At 42.4% G+C, this 25768-nt stretch overlaps 1 protein-coding gene across 1 annotated transcript in view; it reads right to left on the reverse strand.

Annotated features, from left to right (window-relative positions):
- Positions 1–481: 481 nt before the first annotated feature.
- CFAP418 (cilia and flagella associated protein 418) overlaps positions 482–25768 on the reverse strand; it is a 94043-nt gene continuing 68756 nt past the window's right edge. The window contains exons 3-6 of the mRNA XM_069220507.1: positions 12094–12152; positions 10412–10477; positions 5791–5886; positions 482–1871 (exon numbers count right to left, since the gene is read on the reverse strand). Coding sequence (XP_069076608.1) covers positions 1712–1871; positions 5791–5886; positions 10412–10477; positions 12094–12152 — 381 coding nt within the window. The 3' untranslated portion in view covers positions 482–1711. The remainder of the gene's footprint in view (positions 1872–5790; positions 5887–10411; positions 10478–12093; positions 12153–25768) is intronic.

Raw genomic sequence — 25768 nt, forward strand, 5'->3', positions numbered from 1 at the left:
TCTCTCTGTGGTAGTATTTGAACACCTGACACTGATGTCTGCAAGAGCAAGCCTCAAAGCAAACGCATGGCGTTAAAAAAAATCAAATGTGAACATAGCCAGTCCAATTCACGTGATGGAAATGTATAAAACAGAGCATCCATTTTTCCAACCTTAATTTAAGATAATGCAAACATCTTAGCCTACATCTCTCTCTAATGTATGGTATTAGAAATTGCTCTTCAGTAACATTGTACAATGCCCTCAAAACACAAGTTGCATTTTGGTTCTTTCACTTGAAAATCCCATCTGCTTAACTGTTAAAACATTAAAGCCAGCTATTGTACACATCGGGAAGGGGTATTAAAATCACATTTCTGATTTACATTTAATGATGTGCAGCACCTTAAAAAGTGGGAACATAAAAAAATTGTTGGGACCTACAGAGTCATTGGACTTCATACTTATAACAGAACATGTAAATTAAAAGCAGTCAACTTCATTGCAGATATAAAATATACTTTAATCTATAATATAAAATATGTGATTGTTTGTATATGAATGTTACAGTTTGGGGTTTCTCAGCCAAGGGTGATTTCCAGTCTGACTCAAACCAACATGCAGTATGTATGCACTGTCACCGACAACGAACTGCAAGGAAAGAATTATATGCAAATGCAGTCCAAGAACTTGCAAACACCTCTCCCCCCTGGAAATACCCTCTAATAGATATAACATAGGCCTATTACACTAGTAATTAATTCTAATTACATTTCTAAATTAACAAGCAAAACAGATATGTAAATCACATACTGCTCAGGTCCTTTGGTTGGCTCCATCGTTTGGAGAACTTTGTTAATTTAACAAGAAAGAAATAATCCTTACAGAAAAAGAGCATAGTGTGTGTCATCACATTAGAAAAACAAATAACTTGAAAATATTATTTTTACGTATTATCACACGTTACAATAACATTGTTGTTTCTGCATGACTTGCAGAAATACGTATAAAAAACAGAAAACCTAACAATTAAAAGTACAAACAAAATCTATAAAAGCCTATATAGAATCAACTATACAATATAATAAGGTACATTTTTAGTACACGCAGATACTGTTGGATATATGCGATTGCTCCAGATCATGATACAACACTGATGAAATGACTGAAAAATAATTCTACATGTCTGGTTTTTAAATTTTATAATTTGTGAGATAAGTTTCCTTTAAAAAAATACTGATTAAAGACAATCAAGCCATCTAATGGAGGCTAGTTTAGAAACCCCTGGCAGTATAGGACATGCAATTTCTTGATATCTGTTTTGCAGCAGCTACGCGTTGTCAGTTTCAGGACTTTCTGGGGTGTTTCTCTGGCATTCTTTGTATGTGCAATAAAGAGAGATCCCCAGTGAACCCTTCGAAATGTGGCTAACAAAAAGTCTTAAACAATTATAGTACTTACACCATGTGTCATATATAAATATTAGCTTAACTCAATGTGTCATTTTCTCAAGCAAAGTACAGTCATCCAGCCATGATAATTGTTACAACACAATTAGTTGGATATTAGGGATACATTTTGCCATTACCATTCTGTCACAATAATTTATGCTTGCAATTAATGTACCACCTTAATTCTGGTACACCACATATTTAATTGGTTTTCTTCCATGACATATTGCTGTATGGATTCTGGTAGAAATTTAAAGTGAAAGTCCACTAAATAAATGACTTCACTCGATATGCTTGCCACACACCCAGCGAAGCTGTTGATCTAGTTGGAGCTCAGTTAGCTGTTGAATGGACCTCCAGCTACACTGACAAGCATATGCACGGGATCCTCTTTTCCTGATCATTTTGCTTTTTAATTTGTCAAGCTCGGGCATGCTGTTCCTGCAAAGACAAATAAAAGTGTTAGCAAGATGCTAAAAGTGACGATTTCTAAAACATTACAAGATTAGCTGTCCACAAAAATCTACAAGAGAAGTGTGTTGTTTCAGATTCAAAAGATTCAAAAGATTGCAAGATGGTGGAATGGTGAAAGGAACTACCATATTAAAATAGAAGATCAATAACAGTAAAGGGGATATATCCAGGAAATAAGAGTAGTTACATCAAGATAAGGAACTCGCAAACATGATCTGCTCACATGGAACACCTACCAGACAGGTATCCCAGGGAGGGTCCACCAGAAAAAGTTGGTGCCTTCACCACTTCTTGGTGCTGTAGACTAAATTCCAATGCCAGAACAACTTTGGGTACTAGTCCACTTTTTAAAATTAATGAATTTCTCTTGAAATTGATGTGAGCAATTCACTGCTGATGGAAATTATTGCAAGCAGAAATTGGCAAATATTAAATGGCGTTTTTAGACTCTGTCATGATGAAGTAGGTTGATGGAAGATACTCTCATGGTGTTGAGTACCTCTGAAGTGTGAGTGAAGGTGTAGCAGGTGTAGACAGTCCTAAATAGTTGGACCTGCTGGAGTTTTAAATAATCTTAATGGATTAAGTAGGTCTCCAAGTCCACCAGTCAGGTTTCTGTACTCACCGAAATAGAGGTTTGATCCTCTTCAATAGCACAATATTGATTTCCAAAAGTACACAAAACTGTAGCGAATGCTGAGATGCATCAGAGAATCAGTATACCAACAGTACACTTGAGTTATCCAGCCCTCTTCCTTAACACAGCATCTGTAGTATGAGGTCCTAGATATGATCGGATATAGGTAGAAAAGGCTGACAGGCTATGGGAGTGGTTTAACTGAGTCAGCAGCTAGTGGTGATAGCTACATGTAGGCTAGTCAGGAAAAATATGAAAAGCTTGAGTCACATGGCATGAGGAACTCTGTGTTTAGGGCATTGTTACAGCCTGTGCGAAGTCTACTGAGGCAGAGCACCACTCCTCTATCTCACTGCGGTCCCTGATGCCAAAAACTTTCGTGCGCGTGCATGCGTGTGTGTTATATGCACAGCCAAGTTATAATATTTTCTTAATTCTATTGGGATTATGATGAAAAGAGCAGAGCAGATGTCATCTTTTGGGAGGCTCTCAGCACGAGTGAAGGGCTATGAATGTTGGTTAATACTCCCTTCCCTGCATCTAAAACATCCTGATTGGGGACCGCAACTGTTCCCATTATTGAAACTGTAGATTAGGAACTTTGAGGAGCGTTCCATTATTTTGTACTAGAAATTAAGGAATACAGCGCCACGGTTAGCTTACAAATATCAAGCTCATCCAGATGGTTCCTACATTGTTATTAGAACTTAGGAATTTGTGGTATTTGGTAGCCCCTGTTGAGGCATCCACAAGACATGGTCATCCCATCTGATACTGCAAGGATGTAGAACACTCTGTAATGCAAATGCAGAAAGGCAGTTGACAAGATCACATGGACTTTTCTGTGTTCACTTCTGCGTTTGCTCTGACTGACTTTTTTATTCAAATGATTCTGGCTTTATAAACTTATCCATCTGCCAGGGTAACTGGAACCCTGTCCTTCTGCTTTCAATTAGAACAAGGAACACAACAGGGATGTCCTCTAGTCCCACAGCTCCTAGCGATCTACCACCTACTGACAACGATCAGGAATGACCCAGAAATTATAGGAATATACTTAAATTTGGCACTTGCAAAACTGCAGGATATGTGTATGATATTATACCTTTTGCCTTAGAGACCCATAATTATTTACCAGCTTTACTGTGCACAAATTATATGCAGATGCTTTGGGTTAATCCCAGAGTAAGAATAACAAGTGGAAGTGAGAATTAACAGACTGTATTTCAGCATTGTTTTGTCCTATAGGTCTACAGTGACAGTCATCATATATAAAGTATCTTTGATGACCTACAGTGTTTAACTAGCCAAATAATAATTTGGTGGGAAATAATGAAACACTAAAAATTATGATAATCCACATGGTTACTTTTTATTTTTTGATTTCCAACAGGTTCTCTCAAGAATGCTTTGTAATCTACACACACTACTATGTTTGACTTTTTATGACTCTTGAAAAAGCCCAGGATCTTGCTAGTAAGCATCCAATTTAAGAAACAATAGGGTGCTCCAAATGTGGCCAACTGTTCTATATCAAATACTATTCTTCAATCTCTAAGGTACCCTCAGGTTGTATTATATGCACCCCTATTCAGAAAGAAGTGATGTAACCAATGATAATCTTGCTATTGACCATTAACAATATAGTTTTGATACTCTTTTTTTTTTATATTCATTTACTCATTTGTTTTACTTCGCCGACGCTGACATACTATTGTACTACACATTTAAAATACTATGTTTAACTGTCAGATCTGCAAAGGTATTTTCTAAAGCTCATTTCTCATCTTCTCTATGTATGGTAAGTGTCACATATTGCAAGTGCACCTTTGCATCATATTTGCATATTAGAAAAAATGCACCCATTACAATTCTCTGTGTGGAAAATGTTACACACGCTAATATCGCTGGGTCTCGGCAACAGTTACAGAATATTAGTACTCCTGGAATTCTTAGAGAATTAAAAAAAAAAGTCTATCTCCAAAATGTAGGCACATATTTACAGGTGGCAGTAACCAGCTTTTCTCCAGAGGTTTTTGTGATTCGGGCACTCTTTATGTGGGCGTAAGAAAAGGAGTGGCTTGATGTGTCATAAGGGTGCAGTAGCACAACATGACAACAGCATTATATGTAATCATGCTAAAGACCACGGACCAAACACAGATTTTGTATCTTAGCACAAGATAACAAGATGGTGGAGTCTGGACAATGGTCTGTCCCGGATTCAATATTAATTTATAAGTAAATACTTTCAAATTAACATGTTTTAGCTCCATTTACAAACCAAGACTCAATAAAATAAAAGGCAACAGACAAAAATACAATTGCATAAATGAAACACGGATGACAGGAAAGATGATGAATTTTTGGTAAGGCATACCTCTGGAGTAGGCCATTTGCCAAAGTGACGGGTCTTATTATGTACAATGACACATTTTAGGCAGTTTACAAAAAAACTAGGTGATCTTTGTGGTACACCCATGAATCCTGTTGTCTCTATAAAACTGTGCACAAGATCACCTCTCCCTTTAAGAGATTCAGGGCTTGGTCTTTCAAAGAAACGAATGGCACAGCTGCAAAAGATCCACAATGGCGCAGCCAGATTTTCTGCAAATACACTGAAGACAACTCTTGCCATTAATAATTAGTGGCAACATGATGAAAACTCTGAAAAACCAAACTTCATGGTAGTTCTTACAATGGAGACAATGCTCAACAGCTCAGTGAAGCATAGCAGCTTTGCAAACACATCCATAAAAGGAAGGGCTATCCTAAAATAATCAAGTACAGAATGATTGCTAAGCGTTGGCACCTCCTTTCTATTTAGCATTTCTACAAAACCTTATCACCAGTCCCAAACATGCTAACACTTACATTCATAGAATATGCAAACTTTACTAGTTAAAGTTCTTTATGACGAATTCACTACATAACATAGGGAAGAAGTTGCAGTGCTGTGGTTAGGTAGGTTATCAATCAATAGTATCATTGCCACCACTGTCCCCAAATCTCCACCGTGCACCACCAGAGCCTCTCAAGGCCATCACTGGGAAAAACATGAGATTCTCTTCAATTAAGTGAGCTTTCCTATGTGGAGAAAGGAACGTCCTTTCCGCGAGTCGATATAGAGGTGACGACTGCAAGTGAGCTTCTGACTAACAGCATCTAATAATAATTCAGCACTCAGAGGAAGGATGCCTCTTGGTTTCTTTTGCAATACAGTTCAATGCAAGTCTTTTTGCAACATACCTGAAGAATAAATAATCACACGATTTGTCCCACTGATAGTCATCGTAGGTTGCAACTGAGAAATCGCAGGCTGTGCAACGCAGACGGTTACATGTTCTGGACAAGGTAAAAGAAAAGGCAATTTACTCTCCAGCTTTCAAATGTACGCACAAAATCTCAAGTTGTTTTTTATTAAATGATTTAAGTAATCAAATTAATGTAGGTTAATAGTAAATATGATTGCACTATGATATGAATAGGATCAACTGACCAAAGATAATAAATAACTCAGTCAGGGGCGTAAACATGATGGGCCCCCCAGCAGAATGTGGCTCTGCCTCTGTGAGGCGCCCATTTCTAGATTGGGGTCGAAAAGGTACTCTCTGAAGTGTGTTACGCCTCTGACCTAAGTACTCAACAGCATAACTTGAAACAAGGACTAGTAATCAAATGAAGCAAGGGACAATAGAATGTTTGCTATTTATAAATTACATACAGAAAACTGCCTACAAAGCTATTTGCTGAGTGCATATATCACACTGGAGGTGAACAAAAACAATGAAATATAAATAGCAATGTGCGTGAAAAAGTATCGATTTAATAGATGGTTCAGTATTGCATACTACTACCTTTCCAGTTTTAATTCCAGGAAAGAGGGCAACCACCCTTACGGCACATAAAGCTGCTAACTTATTATTAAACATAAAAGTGTTCACATATGCAAGGTAAGTATCCATAACATCCATCTCATTACTACTTTAACTCACTATTGCAGCGATCTTTCCACCGACAAAGCAGCTGCCCTGGTGCATTCTTTACAAGTTGGACTGGACTACAGTCGGCAGCAATTACCACTGACTGCGATTGATTCGAGCATTCCATCCATCCTTCTATGCATCCATCAATTGTCTGCATTTTTCAGCTGCTACCAGCTTCACAAGTTGGTAAAAAAACTCTTCTGCCCTTTTCATACTCATCAGCAAAGTGTTGGGGTAAAACACCCCATGCTTAGCCAAGGCGGGGAAAGGAAATATCCACTCTCCCTCACTACTGGGAAAGATGTGGGGTTTAAACACCTCAGATCATTCCCTCCTTTCCTGTTGGGCAGGGTGGCAGAAAATAAAACACTCACCACCACACTTGGGCAAGGTGTGGTTGAGAAATAAATCTATCCCTGAGCACTTGGTCAAGAAGGGGAGATTCAGACACTAAGGGCCTCATGTAAAGCCATTTTTAGCAGTCGCAAATGGAGATTTGGCCCATTTGACACCGCTACAATGGCCTCTGGCATGTACAAACCCTAGTTTGTGAGTCTGTACCCTATTACCGACACGCAAAACAGGGTCTGCAAGTCACTATTAGGAATAAGCATGCCAAGGGCTTCCCTTCCTAATAGCGAGTCGCAGGGGGATGTACGACTGTTTTGTGACTGGAATGCAATTACAAAACAATTGTAGTTTATTGCCTACTTCAAGTAGGTGGTAAGCCAGTCGCAAATAGGAAGAGGTCCCAACGGACCCCTTCTCCTTTGTGAATGGTAGCGAAAATGTTTTTTTAAGAGCGGGCAGTTGTCCCACAGAGCACTGCCTACCCTTAAAAAATTAAAACATATTTTTGTTTTTGAAACGCTGCATTACAAAAATAGGTGCTTTATTTAAAAGCAAACACAGACATGGTGGTGTGCTGTGCCCAGCAGGACACCATCTCCGTTACTTCCCATTCCCAAAGGGTTGCAAATTGCGACCTGCCTTATGAATCATGAGGAGGCAGACCAATAGCAACCCCATTGGGAAATCGCTAAATGTGTCTGTAACACAGTAGTACATTTCCTTTTGTGACTCGCAAATTGCAAGCTGCAAAAGGAAACGGCTGTACATCTGACCCTAAATGCCACACTTCCCAGGTACAAAGGACTGGTGGGTGCTGTCCCAGAGTCCTGCTCGTAAATTGTAAATGACCCTGGACCAGCTGTAAACTGATCCCAACCTCCATCTCTGAAAAGCCCGGGACAATTGCCCATCTTCGTCTCTACCATAACATAACATGAGGAATACATTTATTGAACCCTCCCCCACACACACAAAATTCTCTGATAATCTAAAGGTGGAGCGAAGGTTGAGATTAGTGCTTATAGACCGGTCAGCACAAATGATAACAGAATCTAACACAGGACCATAACTTTATGTAAAACCCCTTGCCCTAAGCTCTTTCCAACAAGAAACAGACTGACAGGCGTGCAATAACACTTTACACAATATCCCACAACAGAATTATATAGATATAATTATTACACATGAAAATGTACAATACACAAAACACTACCACACTATCATATATGGAGGATGGTATAACATACGATAACATCTCCTACACATAAAACAACCAGTTGTGCCCCCAACATCCACCAAATGACAATAAATTTCTAGGAAAACAAATAATTACATAATCACCAATTCAAGTCCCAGTCATTGCACTTATTTAGTCACGCAGACCTTCTTATACACTCCTCTTCATATATAATTTGCCTTTAATTCACAATTCCTTTACACCTTACACAAGCAATAGCGGGGTGGGACGATAAAGCTGAGAGCAGGTAGGGGTGGGACATAAAGTTAAGGTACTACTTTAATTTGTGAATATCTTCTCATTTTAGATGTTTCTCTAAACGCTATTAACAATTCACCATAACTTCATATTAAAACCTTAGCTTTTGCATATACATTTGTGTGTATGATTGTGGTAGCCAAAATAAAGCAGTGTGTTGTTTAAAATTAACAAATATGCATTCTATTACATGAATTACATGATCTTTGTAGGAAAGAGCTTTTGGCACACCTTTAAAGACAACTACATCGTCATGCAACGCCAGACATATCATATGATGTAGTACTACCAGATGGTTGTTCCTTACTGGAACAAATTTGTGTTGAGTTTGGCGCAAACAGATCAGTCATCTTTGCTTAACCTGAAGACTTGTTTGTTGGTCTGTCCCTTACCATCCAAAAAAAGGATTAAATGGCAATAGATTCTTAAATATGGCCATCGTTCAAGCAAAAATAACTATTGCCACAGTCTGGAAGTTCCCCAGGGGCCCGAACACACAGAAATGGATTTGGCTAGTCGTACAATTGACCAAGGGTGAGTTGAAAGGCCTTATCAAGGTTCCCTGGTCCATAATACCACTCTTATCAGGCTCGCCCTCTCCCTGATAATGATCCCAGACCCCTCTGATGAGTAACTCTTGCTGAAATCAGAGACATTTGGTATGCACAGAGGATGCCCCGCTTTCCTTCGTTAAGTGTGTGTCTTCCCGCCTCAGCAATCAGGAATGCCAGAAATTCATATCTCTTGCCTGGGGGTTGCAGTCCTCACCTGCACTAGTCTTTCTAGGCCCTCTGTTTCCAAAATAGAACCCACAGACCTACATGTCATGTACCATCCACAGGCACAGATGCAGCACATGCTGTCGGGCATTACACACAATCCAGGCAGGCCTAGGGTGAATTAAGTACACAGCCACTGAACTTCAAGCGGGCCAGTAGGTACCACTCCAGTGACCCAGGGAAAAAGGCCTGTTCACACTACTGCTTTATACTGAACACAAATATGGTGTGCTGCCGCCGCCATGCATGTGTCACTTAACTCCCAGAAGGGCAGTAGCACCTTTACTATTATGAGGGTAGGACTTGGTGCACCTTCCCAGTCTAACAAGACTGCATTACTATGAGACAAGCCTAAGCGATGGCACACATGCGGGATCCGTTTTTGTTCATGACCAAAAATCATTAAGGGTCCAGAATTCCAGGCTGCTGGGGCACTCATGGCAGGCATGCATGTTCATCGTCATGCAGGGAATGTTTCCATCCCAACACACATGCATATCACCGCAGTTAATGTTAGACTTAGTTGCCTCATCAGCAAATACAAGTCACAAACTGAATTTTCCTTTTAGATGGGAATATCTGTGGTTGTTAATCAACTCTAAAACACTCACCTTGCCAATATCAGAAGAACAAAAAGCTAATTTGGCCCGTTGGGATTCAAACCTGGAACTCTCAAGGCAGATATCCATCTCAGTGAACTATCTAGTTGGTTTGTCTGCAAGTCTTCATTACTGCCCATAAAGCAAATATAAACATATGTAAGCAGAAAGGCTTTATTTTATGGTTGATTGGGCTCTAAGGATTGCCAAAGGCTTTCACACAACAATTTTAAAGAAAAATAGGAAAGCTAGAAATTAACTACATAGTTCAAGGGCTGTGACTTCCTTGTTGAAATACCTCTTACACAAACTATAAACTGTGTACTACATATGAAACACTAGTTTCACAATCAGTTTTCAATGTTTGCGCAATACAGACTTTAGCAAAATCTGTCCCAATCCATATCACACAAGCTGCAAAAAGTTTGAAAATGGACATGCCCATGTTTGTTTCCCCACACATGCTTACGTGGCCTCAGATGCAAAAGCAATGCATAAAGAGTGCATTGTTCACTATTCCAGTTTCACCTGAAGTTTTTGTCTAAATTTGTAGTTTTACTTGTCCGAGGTAAAACAATGGTAAACAGTTACAACCTAAGCATCTCTTCTAGTAGAAAGGTGCATGCCATAAAAAATGTATTTATACTTCAGATTTCATACCTCTGTGAAATATTTGTTCCAAGACCAAAAGGTGCAGAGCTTCCGCCAAGGTATGCTGGACAACACCTGAAATGATTCAACAAGACAAATTTAATAGAGGTAGGCCCAAACAGCTATTCTGTGGCTACGTTCTTATGGCGCTCCTCAATACAGTGAGGGTATGTCCTTCTCAGCCCTGTGAAGTCTAAGCTTTCGTCTCGGGTAACTTTTCATGTTCTTGATATAATCCCATAGCGGTAACGAACTACGGAGTGGGGAAAGTGGTTTTGGACTTCTAGGAAGATGGGTTGAAGGTCTACGAGTGTTAGACTCACTATGCTGAATTCCTTGGAATGCCTCCTACATACTACGCCTGCACCACCATACTAATGAGAAGATTTCCAAGACAGACACAATGTATGTACGAAGAATGTGAAGGAGAAACACAATACTCAAGAGTAAGTATTTCTCACAATGGCTTGCCAATTAGAGCTTCTACTCTTGGACTGATGTCCAAAGTGTATTTGCTACAAAACAATAGGAGGGAAAGTACGAATTCAAACAGAACTGTCCTCTAAGATGGACGACTTAGCCCAGCAGGCGATGGAAATTTTCAATACCAGCTACCTGGAATAGTATATTCATAGATTACAGTACAATTCTGCACAATCTAAACACAATTAACTACTATTATCTGATATGTATAAATATGTTTATTGGAGACATCAAAAAGGTGTTAACAGGGTCGATCCAGTTCAGGAATAGGGTGCAGGGGCCTACTGTGCAGCACTTCGGCAAACAGTGCAGCATAGCGCGTTAGCCAGGTACTCTTTCCGCATACACATGGACTTGACCAACTACAAATCCCATTAAGTCACATGATCTCAATCAATTACAAGCCCGGAAAAAATAAAGCGGAGTTGAAGGAAGCTCTCAAGAGTGTACATGGGAGAGTAAGTAAAAGTAAGCTGAATCAAGTAACTGGTTACATATACACGTTTAAGAAGAATTTAGAGAGCAGAGGGTTTACCTGAAACACATTTTCTATTCCTTATAATAAAGAAAAAGGAGTTTGGCCTCAATCTCTGTAGTTCCTAGTTTTGTTCCCCACAAAACATTACAACCACTAACCAAATCAATAGCTAAGTGGCTTGTTTATGGTGAACAAATTGCATGCATATTCATGTACAACGTGAACAGCCTAGGTGGAAGCAGTGCAAGTTTCAATAATGCACAGAGCAGGAACGTCTCTGTAAGGAGGAGGGCATGCTACTCGAGTCAAAACAAAACACAGTATAGACAGCAGTACAGGCTCCCTTCACACACAACACGTGCACACATACCTAATGCACAGGATATGTATGGCTCAAACAGTAGCTTTGCATGCTTCCCCCAGGCCTTACAAGTGTAATAAAACTAAAATCACATTTACCACGACTAAATATACTTGATGGACGTTGAACTATCTATTCTAGCTTGATGCATTTCTCTTCTTCCGTTCTCTGTTGTCGTTCCACTACGTGTATGGCAACATGTTTCCAACTAAGTGCTTAGTAAGTACAAACAAAAGGACAGTATAAAATATATAAATAAAATGCATAAATACAAATTATTTTGATACAGAAGATACCATCTCCAAGTATCAACTAATAGAACATTAGCAACTGACAGACATTTGTTAAGAGAAATAACCGTAAGTTTACTTTTTACTAGGAGTGTGAGTGAAACTTCCAACAGATGACTTATGCGATGCTCTTGGGTTCTGTAAAAAAAAAAAAAAAAGAGAGAATAATAATAAAAACACAAGAAAAAGACCACAGCTTACAAATTGCATCATGAGACTAAGATACAAGTTATTTTCTCTAATTAATTAGGTTTGGTACATTTGCAGCAAGCAGGTCCTTTCACAATCATTTTGATATGAAAGAATATAAGCATTCAAGGTCACTTGGCTTACACTGAACCCTTGACATCCAGCCAAATACATCACAATTTAACAAAATAGGGTCTAAAACATGGCTTAATAAAAGTAATTGATGCAAGAAAAAGGAGACATGAACGCCAGCCATTTCTAACAATGTTACTGCAAATGCCAGGTTTATCTTGCGATTTAAAATTTTAAACATTCATAAAAACAGGAAGTGACTTTCAAAATCAAGGCACTGGCACGGCTCAGACTGGGATTGCTCCTTTCCTAAAATACTGCAATTCAAGCCACGGCTATGATCATAAGAACATTAGATGCCATTCTGAGAGCTTCAACTGGTTGTGCACCCAGTCCTCACTGCTCTGCCTTGTGACCTGCGAGTCCACCGGCCATGTACCAGGAGTAAAACATCAGCTTAGGGTTCTTAATTACCACCTGTGAGTGAAAGTAGATCGTTTTGCATGTTGAGTGGATTCCTCCATGGTAAATTTTTGCCAAAACGGTTTCACTCACTCATGCAACCATGTCACTGTACCTAGCTGTATTTGTTTTGTTTTTTCCTGGGCTGCAACAGATACCAGACTCTGCGAAGGCATGGGCAAAGCAGGGCTGCATTATAATGCATCACACAACTGGGCCCAACCGCCTGCTCCTCACAGCTACACCTTGCTCTCAATACTTCCCTGGTTCCATATCAAGACATCTGGTCAATCCTTTCATCCATCCGATTGTTCTCAACCTCTCTCCTAAGGCATACAGGAAAGGGCTGAGGGGTTACGGGTACCTATCCTTTTATGGGCTATTAGGGCCAGATACGTCTTAGGTCAAAACACCTACCCGTGACCAATAGTCCACACTGTTCTTTAACAATACTATACAGCTTTGGAATTTTAGTTTGAGAGCTGACAAATGATACTTCTTCAGGTAAGTTGATGTACTAGGCATCCTATCCTTGCACAACTCATATCTGCCCTTTTAGTCGATCCCTCACAGCTCACAGTGGCTACCTTCTCCTGCTAACGAGTAGACACTATTTAGTCCTCAGTGGGCTATCCTTCTCCTGCTCCCGGGGTGACTCCATGTACCCCTAAGTGGGTTGTTGTCTTCTGCTCCTGGGTGCACCTTGCGTAGTCATCAGTAAACTGTGCATACCATGGTTGGAACCCATGCAGCTCTCAGTGGGTCCTACTTCTACTGATACAGAGTGCACTCGCTAAGTTGTACTGCCAGTCCGAGGGTGGAGCAACCAACCGTCTGAATGGGCTGTTCGACCCAAAAGGAAGCAATTTCTCCCAGCCCTAATTACTCATCAGCTGGTTGCTGTATTCCTTTTTGGCTATATTTCACAAAATGTCTCAATCCAGGAAAAAGCCATTAAAAATCGATTCAATGCTTTCACCAACACCTTCCTGTCAGACACATTTCCCACTTATTCCATACCTAGACAAGATATCTGAACAGAGCTATCCTTCCCTTTCCTGAGGTGCTAACCTTAGGACTGCCACCTGTCCACATAAAGGACATTAGGTCCGCCTGACTAGCCTTTATTTCATTTTTGGGAAGTGCTATGTGGGGCGTCTGGATAGCTAAAAGAGGCATGAATATACAGTCCTCTTGAGAACATTCGTGTGATCCAACCAAAAGATGTATTATGAGTTCCACCTAGATAGGTGTCTCTTCACTTGTTTCCTGTTGGCCTTAATCCATTTTGCTATGTTATTAGTTAAATGTGAGTCCAGATTTTTAGTTGAGGTTTTAGCACATCAAAAAGGGCATGTGATTCAGATGCAGCAATGAATCAGATCTTAAGTTACTCCTGTCCGAATGAGATTCCCTGAATTGTATCTTGCTTGAGAATTTCAATTGCTAAGGATTCCACTGCTACACAGATAAGAAAAAGTGGACTTCCTCGCCTAGTCCCCCCCCCCCTCTAGAGGGCAAACATGTGGGACGCCAGTCCACTGAGCTTTACCGTGGCACATAGACCCAGTAGTTTGCCATGATCCACCCTCTCATCTTTGGACCTAGTCCTACTTTCTTTAGGACTGCCTCCAGGTCCTTCTAACTTACTTTAGGGAATGCCTTTTCACTGTCATGACTCGATAGGAAAGACATAATTTTTCAGCGGAGGACCTTTGCAATAAGATTAGCCACTCATCTCACACAGTTTCTTCCTCCACTGCTTTCACATTGCCCTCTCCTTGTCTGCATTTCCCCAACATGTGATAGAGAGTGATATTGGCTCCTTTCATAAAAGACCCTGGCGCCAGAGTCGCTTGTCAAATGAATTGACGAGAAAAGCCAAATATTTTAGCAAGTTGAAGCAAAAAGATTTTAGAAAACAAAACCATAAAGCTGTATGGGCATGGGGATTTGTCTGTATTAATTTTACTTAACAGCCTTTTGAATTTCAGGGATCTCAATACCATGGTCCAGCTCCTCTCTCCAGATCTGCAGAAATTTCACAATTCTTCACAAAGCTACTGATTTCATTTATGTCCGACTGATCCTTAGAGTACAGCCCCCAAAAGAAAGTTTGAAAGATCTCCTGGATCTTTTCCTGTTTTAAGGCAATGTTCTCCTAGTTACCTTAATTTTCTTAGTATATCTCCAGGACTTCTGGAGTATAAACGTTTGGGCAATCAGGTTTCTACTTAATTACCCTTTTCATAACATGTATGTGCTAGTTTTAGAACAATCATTTCAATTTGTCCTGAGGAGATTTGGCTGACCACAAAGTATAGTACATTTATACATGTCCACTGTGAGTGTTTTTGTTATCTAGTCTTTCAAGATCTCAAGATGTCTCATTCAGACGTCTGGGAAAAGCCTCCTGAACTACTTTGGAAGAATTATGTGATTTTTGGGGGTCATTTCATTCTCTTGAACTATATATCTAAATAGTTTTGTACTGATTTGCATTGGTTTCTCTACCTGACTGTCCCACAATATTTTCTCATGTGCGTGATCTGCGATAGATATAACTGCTAAATGAAGCTTGCGTATCATGTTTTGTGACATATATATGAGGATGTAACCTTAAAAGGAGTATGTTTGTGTGAGCAAAAGGAAAACTCCCTTGTGTCAGGGTGCAAGGATCTTCTAGCTGAAATTAGCTCAACATCCTGTGTACACTCTTTCAAACCACTTCTGAAATTGACTCTTCCATGGATATTCTATCAGGGTTGGGGTCGCAGGCAAAGTGAAAATGTCCCCCTAATATTACCTCATCTGATACTACTTTCCATTTGCTTCCCTATTGTGCTTTAAAAACACCCATTTTGGGAACTGTTGGGTGAATAGATATTTAGGGTGAGTGACAAATGCACTTTTTATATCTGGACCTTAATTTATCGGCCCCCAGAATCTTTACCCCTTCCAGGATTCACTGCTCCTACATATGTGTTTTACATAGTATTACCGCCTCTACAGTTTTAAATGAGGCAAGGCCCAGTATTGTACACAATATCATCTGTATTTCATTCTGAATTGGTACTTATGTTACAAAGGGGACTACTGTAAGAATATGATGCCAGTATCATGCCCACACACACAATCCCAAATGTTTTGCATCTTGTTGAGGGTGGGTGGTCCCTCAACAATAAATGATAATAGTTAGAACAATATAGCTGACTGCAAAACATTGTGTTGTATTGCCTGTAGGACTCTTTACAGTGGTTGGTGAGAATAGTTTTCATGAGGTCTTGTTCGAACTACAAAAATAGAGAATTTTTTAAACCCGGTTCTAGGACCATTATAGCAATAACAATAAAGATAAAATAACAATTGAAGTTCAACCAATGGAAATAGTCACCTAAAAGGGTGAAATACATATTGAGTGTTACTCTTGCGTTAATCTAATCCAGCAATTGCTCCTAGAGAAATCTGGATGACTGCTCATGTCTTAACCCCTTTAGCAGACCACTGATTTGCTAGTTCGTCATTCAGACCCTTCCTTAATCTCTGTGTGGGGAGTCCCCATCTCCCTCCCACTTAACCACCGTAGGCCTTTAATTTGAAGGCATCCACCATTGAATGCCACATAAGGATTCCAAACCTCTTTCCTCTCACCTTCCACAGATAAGAGAGTCCTCTTAAGGGTAGTGTCTATGAGATTATAATCTTTCCTCTCACAGATCTGTCTCTGGGACTCTTTGGCAGATTTATATGTTTCAATCTTGCAGTGTCCTGGAGTCTTCCTTATTTTGTTTCCGTTTGATCTTTTCTTTGTGCTGATTCGTTGTCTGGCCTGAAAATTTTTATACCCTCTTCTAGAACATCATTCACTTTCTGTGCACCACCAGGTGAAGTGCTGAGCTGTTGGAAAGGACCATTTGAACATGATTTGTTTCACCTTTAGGAATTGGGTTATTGGCCTGTACTTTTCTCTTCTGGAGAGTGGCTGTTGCCAGGGCATGGCAGAAGAAAACCTTAGAACATTTGTATACTACCTGCCACACCTCCCTGGCATTTGTCATGATTTCTTCTACGGTTTTGAAGTCAGACAATTTTGCTACATTGTCTCTGGGACATGAAGTGGAGTCCTTAGATCATCTCCTGAGGTTGTTGGCTCTCACTACACTGACTTTGGCTGATAACCACTGATTAATTGATCATGATCATGCCTTATATCCCTCTCGTCTTTACACAGATAATTTCCTAAGGCCATTAATCAATCTGCAACAAAAAAAAATCCCCAGATCTGATTTCAAATCAGCTAGACATGATATTAGGTTCTCTTTAGTCAAAGGGATTGTGCTATGTTGCACAGGTTGAACTGACTTTGCACCTACTTATTGTCAAGTGTTTTGTATGTCTTTGCACCTACTTATTGTCAAGTATTTTGTATGTCTTTGACTTATGTATTTTGCTCTGTTTAGGCATGGGGTTTTGGACTAGTCAGTGCCCACTACAGTTCTTATTGGGCTTGGCTCAACTTTGTCCCACAAGATGATCTTTTTAACGCCTGCTTGGAGAGGCAGTCCTTTAGAGAGAGATTCTTCCATCCCTCCTAATTTTTGCTATGTTGTAAAATGCCTTTGTATTGGCATAGGCTAGCATTCTTGCATCTGACTTCCTTTAACAATCTTGTGGAGTATAGTCACAGAGTACTGCCCCTTCTGGGTTCACAACTGCCAATGATTTTTTTTATTTCAGGCCAGGTACCACAGCAGGATAGGGTCAGGCTCATTATATCACTATGTGTTCCTGCCCCTGTTGTGTCCCTTCATTAGTGCTCCAATATTACACTAAGACTTTTGGAATGTGTGTTAGCTTTACTCGATCAAGCCCCTGCCCCCCGAACCCGCTCACATTCTCTCCCGTAGGAGGCTTTGGCCTTCTCATTCACAAATCATGCCCCTCACACAACCTCGGGACTGAGCCTAGTCATGCCAAGTGTCTCAGGACACACTTCTAGGAGCAGCACTTAGCTGACTCCGTGTGGGCCCTTCGGTCTCCTCACTAGAGCTGTTGCTGAGGACCGTGTGGACCTCTCGCTCGCAGATAGGGGGCTTTTTGCTCTGAGGTTGCAGGGGTGTTGATGCAATGCCGGCAAGGAGCACCAGAGTAAACTGCACAGCATAAGTCAGTGCATTGAGCACTAGAGTAACAGAAGATACCCACCCTCCAAGCCCAACACATGTTGGCAACTTAAGAACAGAAAAAAATAATTATAGCATATCTTTAGAGTTATTTTCCGCAGTGGAGGATATTACTGCATTGTGCAAGCCATAAAGTGACGAATTTCTGCAAAACTTTTACTTACACAGCTTAGAGAGGAGGAGGTATTTTGCCTTGTGCTCATCTCTGCAGGCAAGTGCTGTGAAGCAGAAACATACACGGGGGTCTTTCAACATATCTCCCAAAAACGTAAGTGAAAAAGGTCCATTGAATTAGAGTAAAATATTGTCAACCTCACATAATCTTGTGTGGCTCTTTGAGCAAGTCTTTCCTCCTGAAATATACCGCTAGTAATCTTAAACTGATTTCTAACAGCTATGAATCAAAAGGAAAATGGTGCTCGACATTCGTTAAGCACAAAAAGGATCTTAACAGATCACTTATTTATCTCAATATTTAATAAAGATAATTATCTTGCAGTGCGCAAAAACAATGTGCTCAAAAAGGAATATAAGATACTAGTATTGGACTATCTATCACAGTAGGAAATTTCAGGAAACCAAGATTCTGGGAATTCATCAGGGTCTTGGATTCACCCAACAAACGTAATTTAAGTCTGTGAAGTGTCTCCATCTGATTTGATCAGGCGCATATATCTTTTTTTATATGTGGATGGAAAAGCGCCCTGGTCCTAGCTCCATCTCAGAATCCTCACCGGGGTTTCTCATACAGTAACCATCCCATAAGTGCTAACGATATTTATACAGGGACTGAAGTGGCCTTCCGGCAGCAATTTTTAAACCAGGTGTGGATTTTTGGGACGTTTGACTCAACTTTTTATACTCTGTGTTTTACGATTCCATCCTGTACTCATGAAAGAGACAGTTAGAGATTTATAGCCCTCTTGAGTGTTGAGGCAAACGATTACGGAACAAATTGACTGTCTGGCTTACACACTGGGCCAACAAGTGCAAATTGTCTCAGACAGACATTTGTCCTACTTTCCTCAGTACTTGGCATTACATTAGACATGCCGCTGAAGCTAGCATAAAAAACTGGCATTAAAGGAAATGCAGATCAACTCAGCTGACTGCAACTCAAGTTGGTATACTCACATACTACCAGTAACAAGCATTTGCAATGCAATAGGTCTCTCATTTTAGAGTTATTGGTGCTGCAAATGCATAACTGGACTTTTCTTGCCACATAAATTTGTCAACCCTGCCACATAATTTGGTCATCTCTGCCACATAATTCCAGTGGCCGTCAATATAACTAAAGCACTTCCATTTACATTCTTCCTCTGTCTGCAGCAAAAAATGAAAATATTGCTATTTCGCATCCTAATTTAAATTTGCCATGCTAATTAGAATGCCACTTTCACAGGCTTCAAATGTAAAAAAAATAATTAATTAAAAAAATAACAATCGAATTTAGGCCTTGAGATTTCAGGATTTAGGAAACACTTGTTTATGTATATGGCCACAGCAGTGTGGAATTCTCTGCCAGTGTCTCCGAGATTGGAATTTTTTCTAATGATTGTTCATAAAAAGTTGAAAACACAGCATTTACTGGTTTCCTATGATGATTTTTCTTGGTGATTTTTTTATTTCTTTAAATAATTTTGTAATGTGTTGTTTTTATGCGTTATTAGTGCTTATCAATAGGTTTTTGTTCCTTCCTGTTGTGCTTTATGGTACACGGCTACCGTGCCGTTAAGGCCATCCAACACTAATAAAAGTATTTATATTGAAAGAAACCATGCAACTTGTCACATCTGCAGAACTACCATTCATTGCCGACCGCATATAGTGTCATGCGTGCCCTGCACATGGTCTCCTGGTTCTGCATATATTTAACAAGCAAGCAGACCACAATTAACACACCACACCCACTCTTTGGAACACCAGTTATGAAGAACGAGTTGGAATTTACACCGAGATAGCCGCATTCCCATCAGAAGGGCTCACATCCTTCCTCTCTGGAAGAACCCAAAGAGTCCGCCTCCCCCCGTTCCTGTCTAAAGCCACCAAGACCATCTGCGGAGTCCCCCAGGGATCCTCACTCAGCCCCACCCTCTTCAATGTCTACAGGGCACCGCTTTCCAACATCGTCCGATCCCACGGCCTCAACATTATCTCCTATGCAGACGACACTCAGCTCATCCCCTCCCTCACGAAGGACCCCGCAACCGCTAAGACCAACCTCCAGAGTGGACTTCATGCCATCGCCAACTGGATGGAAGCAAGCCGCCTCAAACTGAACTCGGAGAAGACCGAGATCATCATCCTCGGCTCCAACAGATCAGCATGGGACAACTCGTGTTGGCCTGCCACTCTGGGGTCTGCCCCAACGCCCACCATCCACGCACGCAACGTCGGCTTCATACTGGACTCATCGCTCTCTATGACCCAGCAAGTCAACGCCATCTTATCCTCATGTTTTAACACCCTTTGCATGCTTCGCAAGGCCTTCAGATTGATCCCAGTTGAAACCAGAAGAACGGTCACCCACGCCCTCGTCAGCAACAGACTGGACTATGGCAATGCTCTCTACGTGGGAACAATGGCCAAGCTCCAGAGGAAACTCCAGCGCATCCAGAACGCCTCAGCACGACTCATCCTCAGCCCCCTCGCCTCGAACACATCTCACATGGAATAGCAGGAAAGAGGCAGTAGGGAGCAGTGAAGGGGCGTGGGACACTTCAAGTGCACCTCCTAACCTGCCCTGAAGTGGATAGTAAAAGCCAGCTGCCTACTGGATACCAGCTCAACAGGTCACAGAAAGGTCCTCTTTAAAAAAAAAAAAAAAAAAGAAAGCCACAACATATAAACGACATTGCAGAAACCAGACAGAAGCTATATCATGTCCAGCCTGCATCTGAGGGCCAGAAATTAAACAAACTGACAATGTCAGACTTCTGTCGGCTGTCAGGGGTGTGTGAACACCCTGGTTCTTAAATCCACACATGTTTCAAAGAAAGGGTAGCATCAAGGAACTGTGAAAGCTTGGGGGGGAGAGGGGGTCAGTCACATCAAGAGAAAAGTTGGCTGAAGTGGGTACAGGTTCTCCCTTTCAATATTGTTCCAGATGAACGAGTTACTTACCTTCGGTAACGACTTTTCTGGTGGATACATTAGCTACCTGTGGATTCCTCACCTCATGAATACTCCCATGGCGCCAGCATTCGACGGAAATCTTCTTACTAGTCTCTGCACGTCGACGAGGACGTCACTGTCTCGCACGCGACGCCGTCTGACGTCATACAGGCAATAAGAGGTCCTCGACGACGTGCGGACGTCAGTACCAATCATTTTTTACGTGCATGAGAACAACCAGGCAATGCAATGAAAGAACAAAGCAACATCCATTATATTGTAAAAATACACCACATTGTATGAATAACTGTAAATCTTTTTTATGTACATATATATATATATATATATATATATATATAAAACTCTTTCTTTTAAAAATATATACACACACCAAGTATATACATAAAGATATATACACATATACCCATATATATATAAATATATTATATATATACATCTATTGCACCCTCAAAGATCAAGAGGAGCGCACTCAAGGATTACTTGGCAAGACCATAAAGGCAACGGGGAGGCGGGTGGGACCGTGAGGAATCCACAGGTAGCTAATGTATCCACCAGAAAAGTTGTTACCGAAGGTAAGTAACTCGTTCTTCTGATGGATACAACTACCTGTGGATTCCTCACCTCATGAATAGAGTCCCAAAGCAGTACCACGCCCGGCGGTGGGTGCCTAAATGGTCAAACCAAGAAATCCTGCAGCACTGACCGTGCAAAATGGCCGTCCCTTCTAACCTCAGAATCTAAACAGTAATGTTTTGCAAAAGTGTGAAGGGACGACCAAGTTGCGGCCTTGCAGATGTCGACCACAGGAACACCTCTGGCTAAGGCCGAAGTGGCCGACTTAGCTCTGGTGGAATGAGCTCTAATGCCCTCAGGAGGATCCTTCTTTGCCAAAGAGTAACATATTTTAATGCAAAGAACAACCCACCTGGATAGTGTTCTCTTGTGGACTGCCTTTCCTCTCCTCTTGCCCACGTATCCAATAAACAGCTGATCCTCCAGCCTGAAATCCTTTGTTCTATCGATAAAGAAGCTCAACGCTCTCTTTGGATCCAGACGGTGCAGTCTTTCTTCCTCTTTGGAAGGATGAGGCGGAGGATAGAACGTGGACAAAGTAATTGCCTGAGCCAAATGGAAGGGTGAAACAACCTTCGGGAGGAAAGCAGCCTTGGTCCTCAACACCACCTTATCCCCATAAAAAGTTGTATAAGGGGGTTTTACTGATAAGGCCTGCAACTCACTCACTCTCCTTGCTGATGTTATAGCTATCAGGAAGACTGTTTTTAAAAACAAATACCTCAAGGGGCAAGAATGCATAGGTTCAAAAGGGGACCCCATAAGGAAAGTCAGGACTAAGGACAAATCCCATTGCGGCATAACGAATGGCTTTGGAGGATATTGATTTAGAAGACCTTTCAAGAATCTGATAACAATAGGGGATTTAAATAAAGATGGTTGGTCTGGAAGACATATGAAGGCTGACAAGGCCGATAAATAACCTTTAATGGTAGCCACTGCACAACCTTTCTGCGCCAGAGATAGAGCAAAAGACAAAACGTCCGATAGATGAGCTTGTAAAGGATCAATCTGCCTCTCTCCACACCACGCAACAAATTTAGACCACCTATTAGCGTAGATAGATTTAGTGGAGTGTCGCCTGGCCGCTAATATAACATCCACTACCTCAGGCGGGAGAGAGAAGGAACTCAGGTTGCCCCGTTCAATCTCCAGGCATGTAGGTGCAGACTCTGGAGGTTGGGGTGTAGAACCTGCCCCTGCGACTGCGAGAGGAGGTCTGCCCTGAAAGGGAGACGGAGCGGCGGGCACGTTGAGAGTTGGAGAAGGTCGGAGTACCACACCCTCCTTGGCCAATCCGGAGCTATTACGATTACTAGAGCCCGGTCTTGGCGAATCTTCCTCAATACTCGAGGAATCAAGGGTATGGGAGGAAACGCGTAAAGCAACTGGCCGCACCAGGTCATTTGAAACGCGTCCCCCAACGCTTCCTGCATCGGATACTGAAGGCTGCAGAACAACGGACAATGCGCGTTCTCTCGAGTGGGGAACAGATCTACCCGAGGAAACCCCCACTTCTGGAAGATTAAACGGACTTGATCTGGATGGAGACGCCACTCGTGGTCTGCCGAGAAGTGGCGACTGAGACTGTCCGCACGCACGTTCAAGACTCCGGCCAGATGGTTTGCTATCAAGCAAATCCGATGGTCCTTTGCCCAGGACCATAGTCGAAGAGCTTCTCTGCAGAGAAGGTACGACCCCACTCCTCCCTGCTTGTTTATGTACCACATCGTGGTAGTATTGTCCGTTAGGACCTGTACCGACTGACCACGAAGGGAAGGGAGGAAGGCCTTGAGAGCCAGACGTACAGCCCGTAACTCTAACAGATTGATGTGAAAAATCTGTTCCTCTGGAGACCAAAGACCTTTGATCTCCAGATCCCCCAGATGAGCTCCCCACCCTAGAGTGGAAGCATCCGTTATGACTGTGGCCACTGGTGGCGACTGCTGGAACGGTTTTCCTTGTGAAAGATTGTTGCTTGCAATCCACCACTTCAAATCCACAGCAGCATCTCTGGAGATCTTGACAGTACCCTCTAGATCCCCTCTGTGTTGAGACCACTGCCTTCGGAGGCACCACTGAAGAGCCCTCATGTGCCAGCGAGCATGCGTGACCAACAGAATGCAGGAGGCAAAAAGACCGAGCAGACGAAGGACCTTGAGGACTGGAACTACCGCTCCATTTCGAAACATTGGAACCAAATCCTGAATATCTTGAATCCGCTGAGGCGGAGGAAAGGCCCGACCCAATGTTGTATCCAGTACTGCCCCTATGAACAGGAGGCGCTGAGAGGGCTCTAGGTGAGATTTGGGCTCGTTCACCGAAAAGCCCAGGTCGAACAACAACTGGGTTGTTGACTGCAGATGACGCAACACAAGCTCCGGGGACTTGGCTTTGATTAACCAATCGTCCAAGTAAGGGAATACTGCTATCCCCTTCCTTCTGAGCTCTGCCGCAACCACCGACATCACCTTCGTGAAGACTCGAGGTGCTGAAGTAAGACCAAACGGAAGGACCGCAAACTGGTAGTGTTGCGATCCCACCACAAACCGGAGATACTTCCTGTGTGACTTGAGTATCGGGATATGAAAGTAAGCATCCTGCAAGTCGACAGACACCATCCAGTCTTCCATGTTCAACGCCAAAAGCACCTGTGCTAGGGTCAGCATCTTGAACTTTTCCTGCTTGAGGAACCAATTCAAGATCCTCAGGTCCAGAATTGGTCTCAAACGACCATCCTTCTTGGGAATCAGGAAATACCTTGAGTAAACTCCTTGACCCCTTTCCTGCTCCGGGACCAACTCCACCGCGCCCTTTAAAAGGAGGACTTCTACCTCCTGTTCTAGCAACAGGAGGTGTTCTTGTGAACAATACGAAGGGCGGGGCGGGATGAGGGGCGGAAACTCCCGAAAGGGAAGGGTGTAGCCTTTTCCCACAACACTGAGAACCCAAGTGTCCGACGTAACAGTCTCCCATTTGGTGAGAAAATGCTGTAATCTTCCCCCTACAGGAGAGGAGTGAGTGGGAAATGGTGGAAGCCTAAGGCTGCTTCCCCTGCTGCACCCCGCCAGAGGATGAGGAAGAGGCAGAGTGCTGCTGAGAGGCTCCCCTGGTGCGGACCCTACCCCTCCCCCTAAAAGATCTATAGGGGTGGGAAGAGGCAGGTTGCTGATATCTTCCCCGAAAGGAAGAGGAGGAAGAGCCACGCCCAAATCCACGAAACCTCCTGAAGAATCTGGAAGAGGCCGTGGAAGAAGGAGCTTGGAGTCCCAACGACTTAGCCGTGGCCCTGCTCTCCTTAAAACGTTCCAAGGCCGAATCAGCCTTAGCCCCAAACAGTTTGTCCCCATCAAACGGGAGATCCAACAATGTGGACTGTACATCTGCCGAAAAGCCCGAGTTACGTAGCCAGGCCTGTCTCCTTTCCACCACAGTTGTGCCCATTGCTCTGGCTACCGAGTCGGTGGTATCCAGTCCCGTCTGGATAATTTGGGTCGCAGCAGCCTGGGCATCAGAGACAAGATCCAAAAGACCCTGGGGAAGCTCTGTAAACGAAGAGGAGATGTCATCCATCAGAGCATGAATATACCTCCCCAGGATACAGGTCGCATTAGTGGCTTTTAACGCCAGACTGCAGGACGAAAAAATCTTCTTCGACTGCGCCTCTAGCTTTTTTGAGTCTCTGTCCCCAGGCACCGTCGGGAAAGAACCAGGCGCTGATTTGGACGAACAGGAGGCCTGCACAACCAAGCTCTCCGGCGTAGGGTGCCTAGATAGGAAACCAGGATCAGTTGGAGCCGTCCGATACCTCCTGGCCACGGCTCTGTGAACTGCTGGGGAAGATGCCGGCTTCTTCCACACCTCTAAAACCGGATCCAGCAGAGCGTCATTAAAAGGTAATAGAGGCTCCGCCGCGGCTGAGGCCGGATGCAACACCTCTGTCAAAAGGTTTTGTTTCGCCTCCACCACCGGCAAAGGCAGGTCCAAAAAACTAGCTGCCTTCCGTACCACTGTATGAAAGGAAGCAGCTTCCTCGGTATATTCCCCCGGGGACGAAAGGTCCCACTCAGGGGAAGTGTCCAGCCCACTGGCCGACTCCAGTCCACGCAGCCCATCACCCGAGTCCTCTAGCTCTCC

Source organism: Pleurodeles waltl, chromosome 2_2 (assembly GCF_031143425.1).
Source record: "Pleurodeles waltl isolate 20211129_DDA chromosome 2_2, aPleWal1.hap1.20221129, whole genome shotgun sequence".
NCBI lineage: Eukaryota > Metazoa > Chordata > Amphibia > Caudata > Salamandridae > Pleurodeles > Pleurodeles waltl.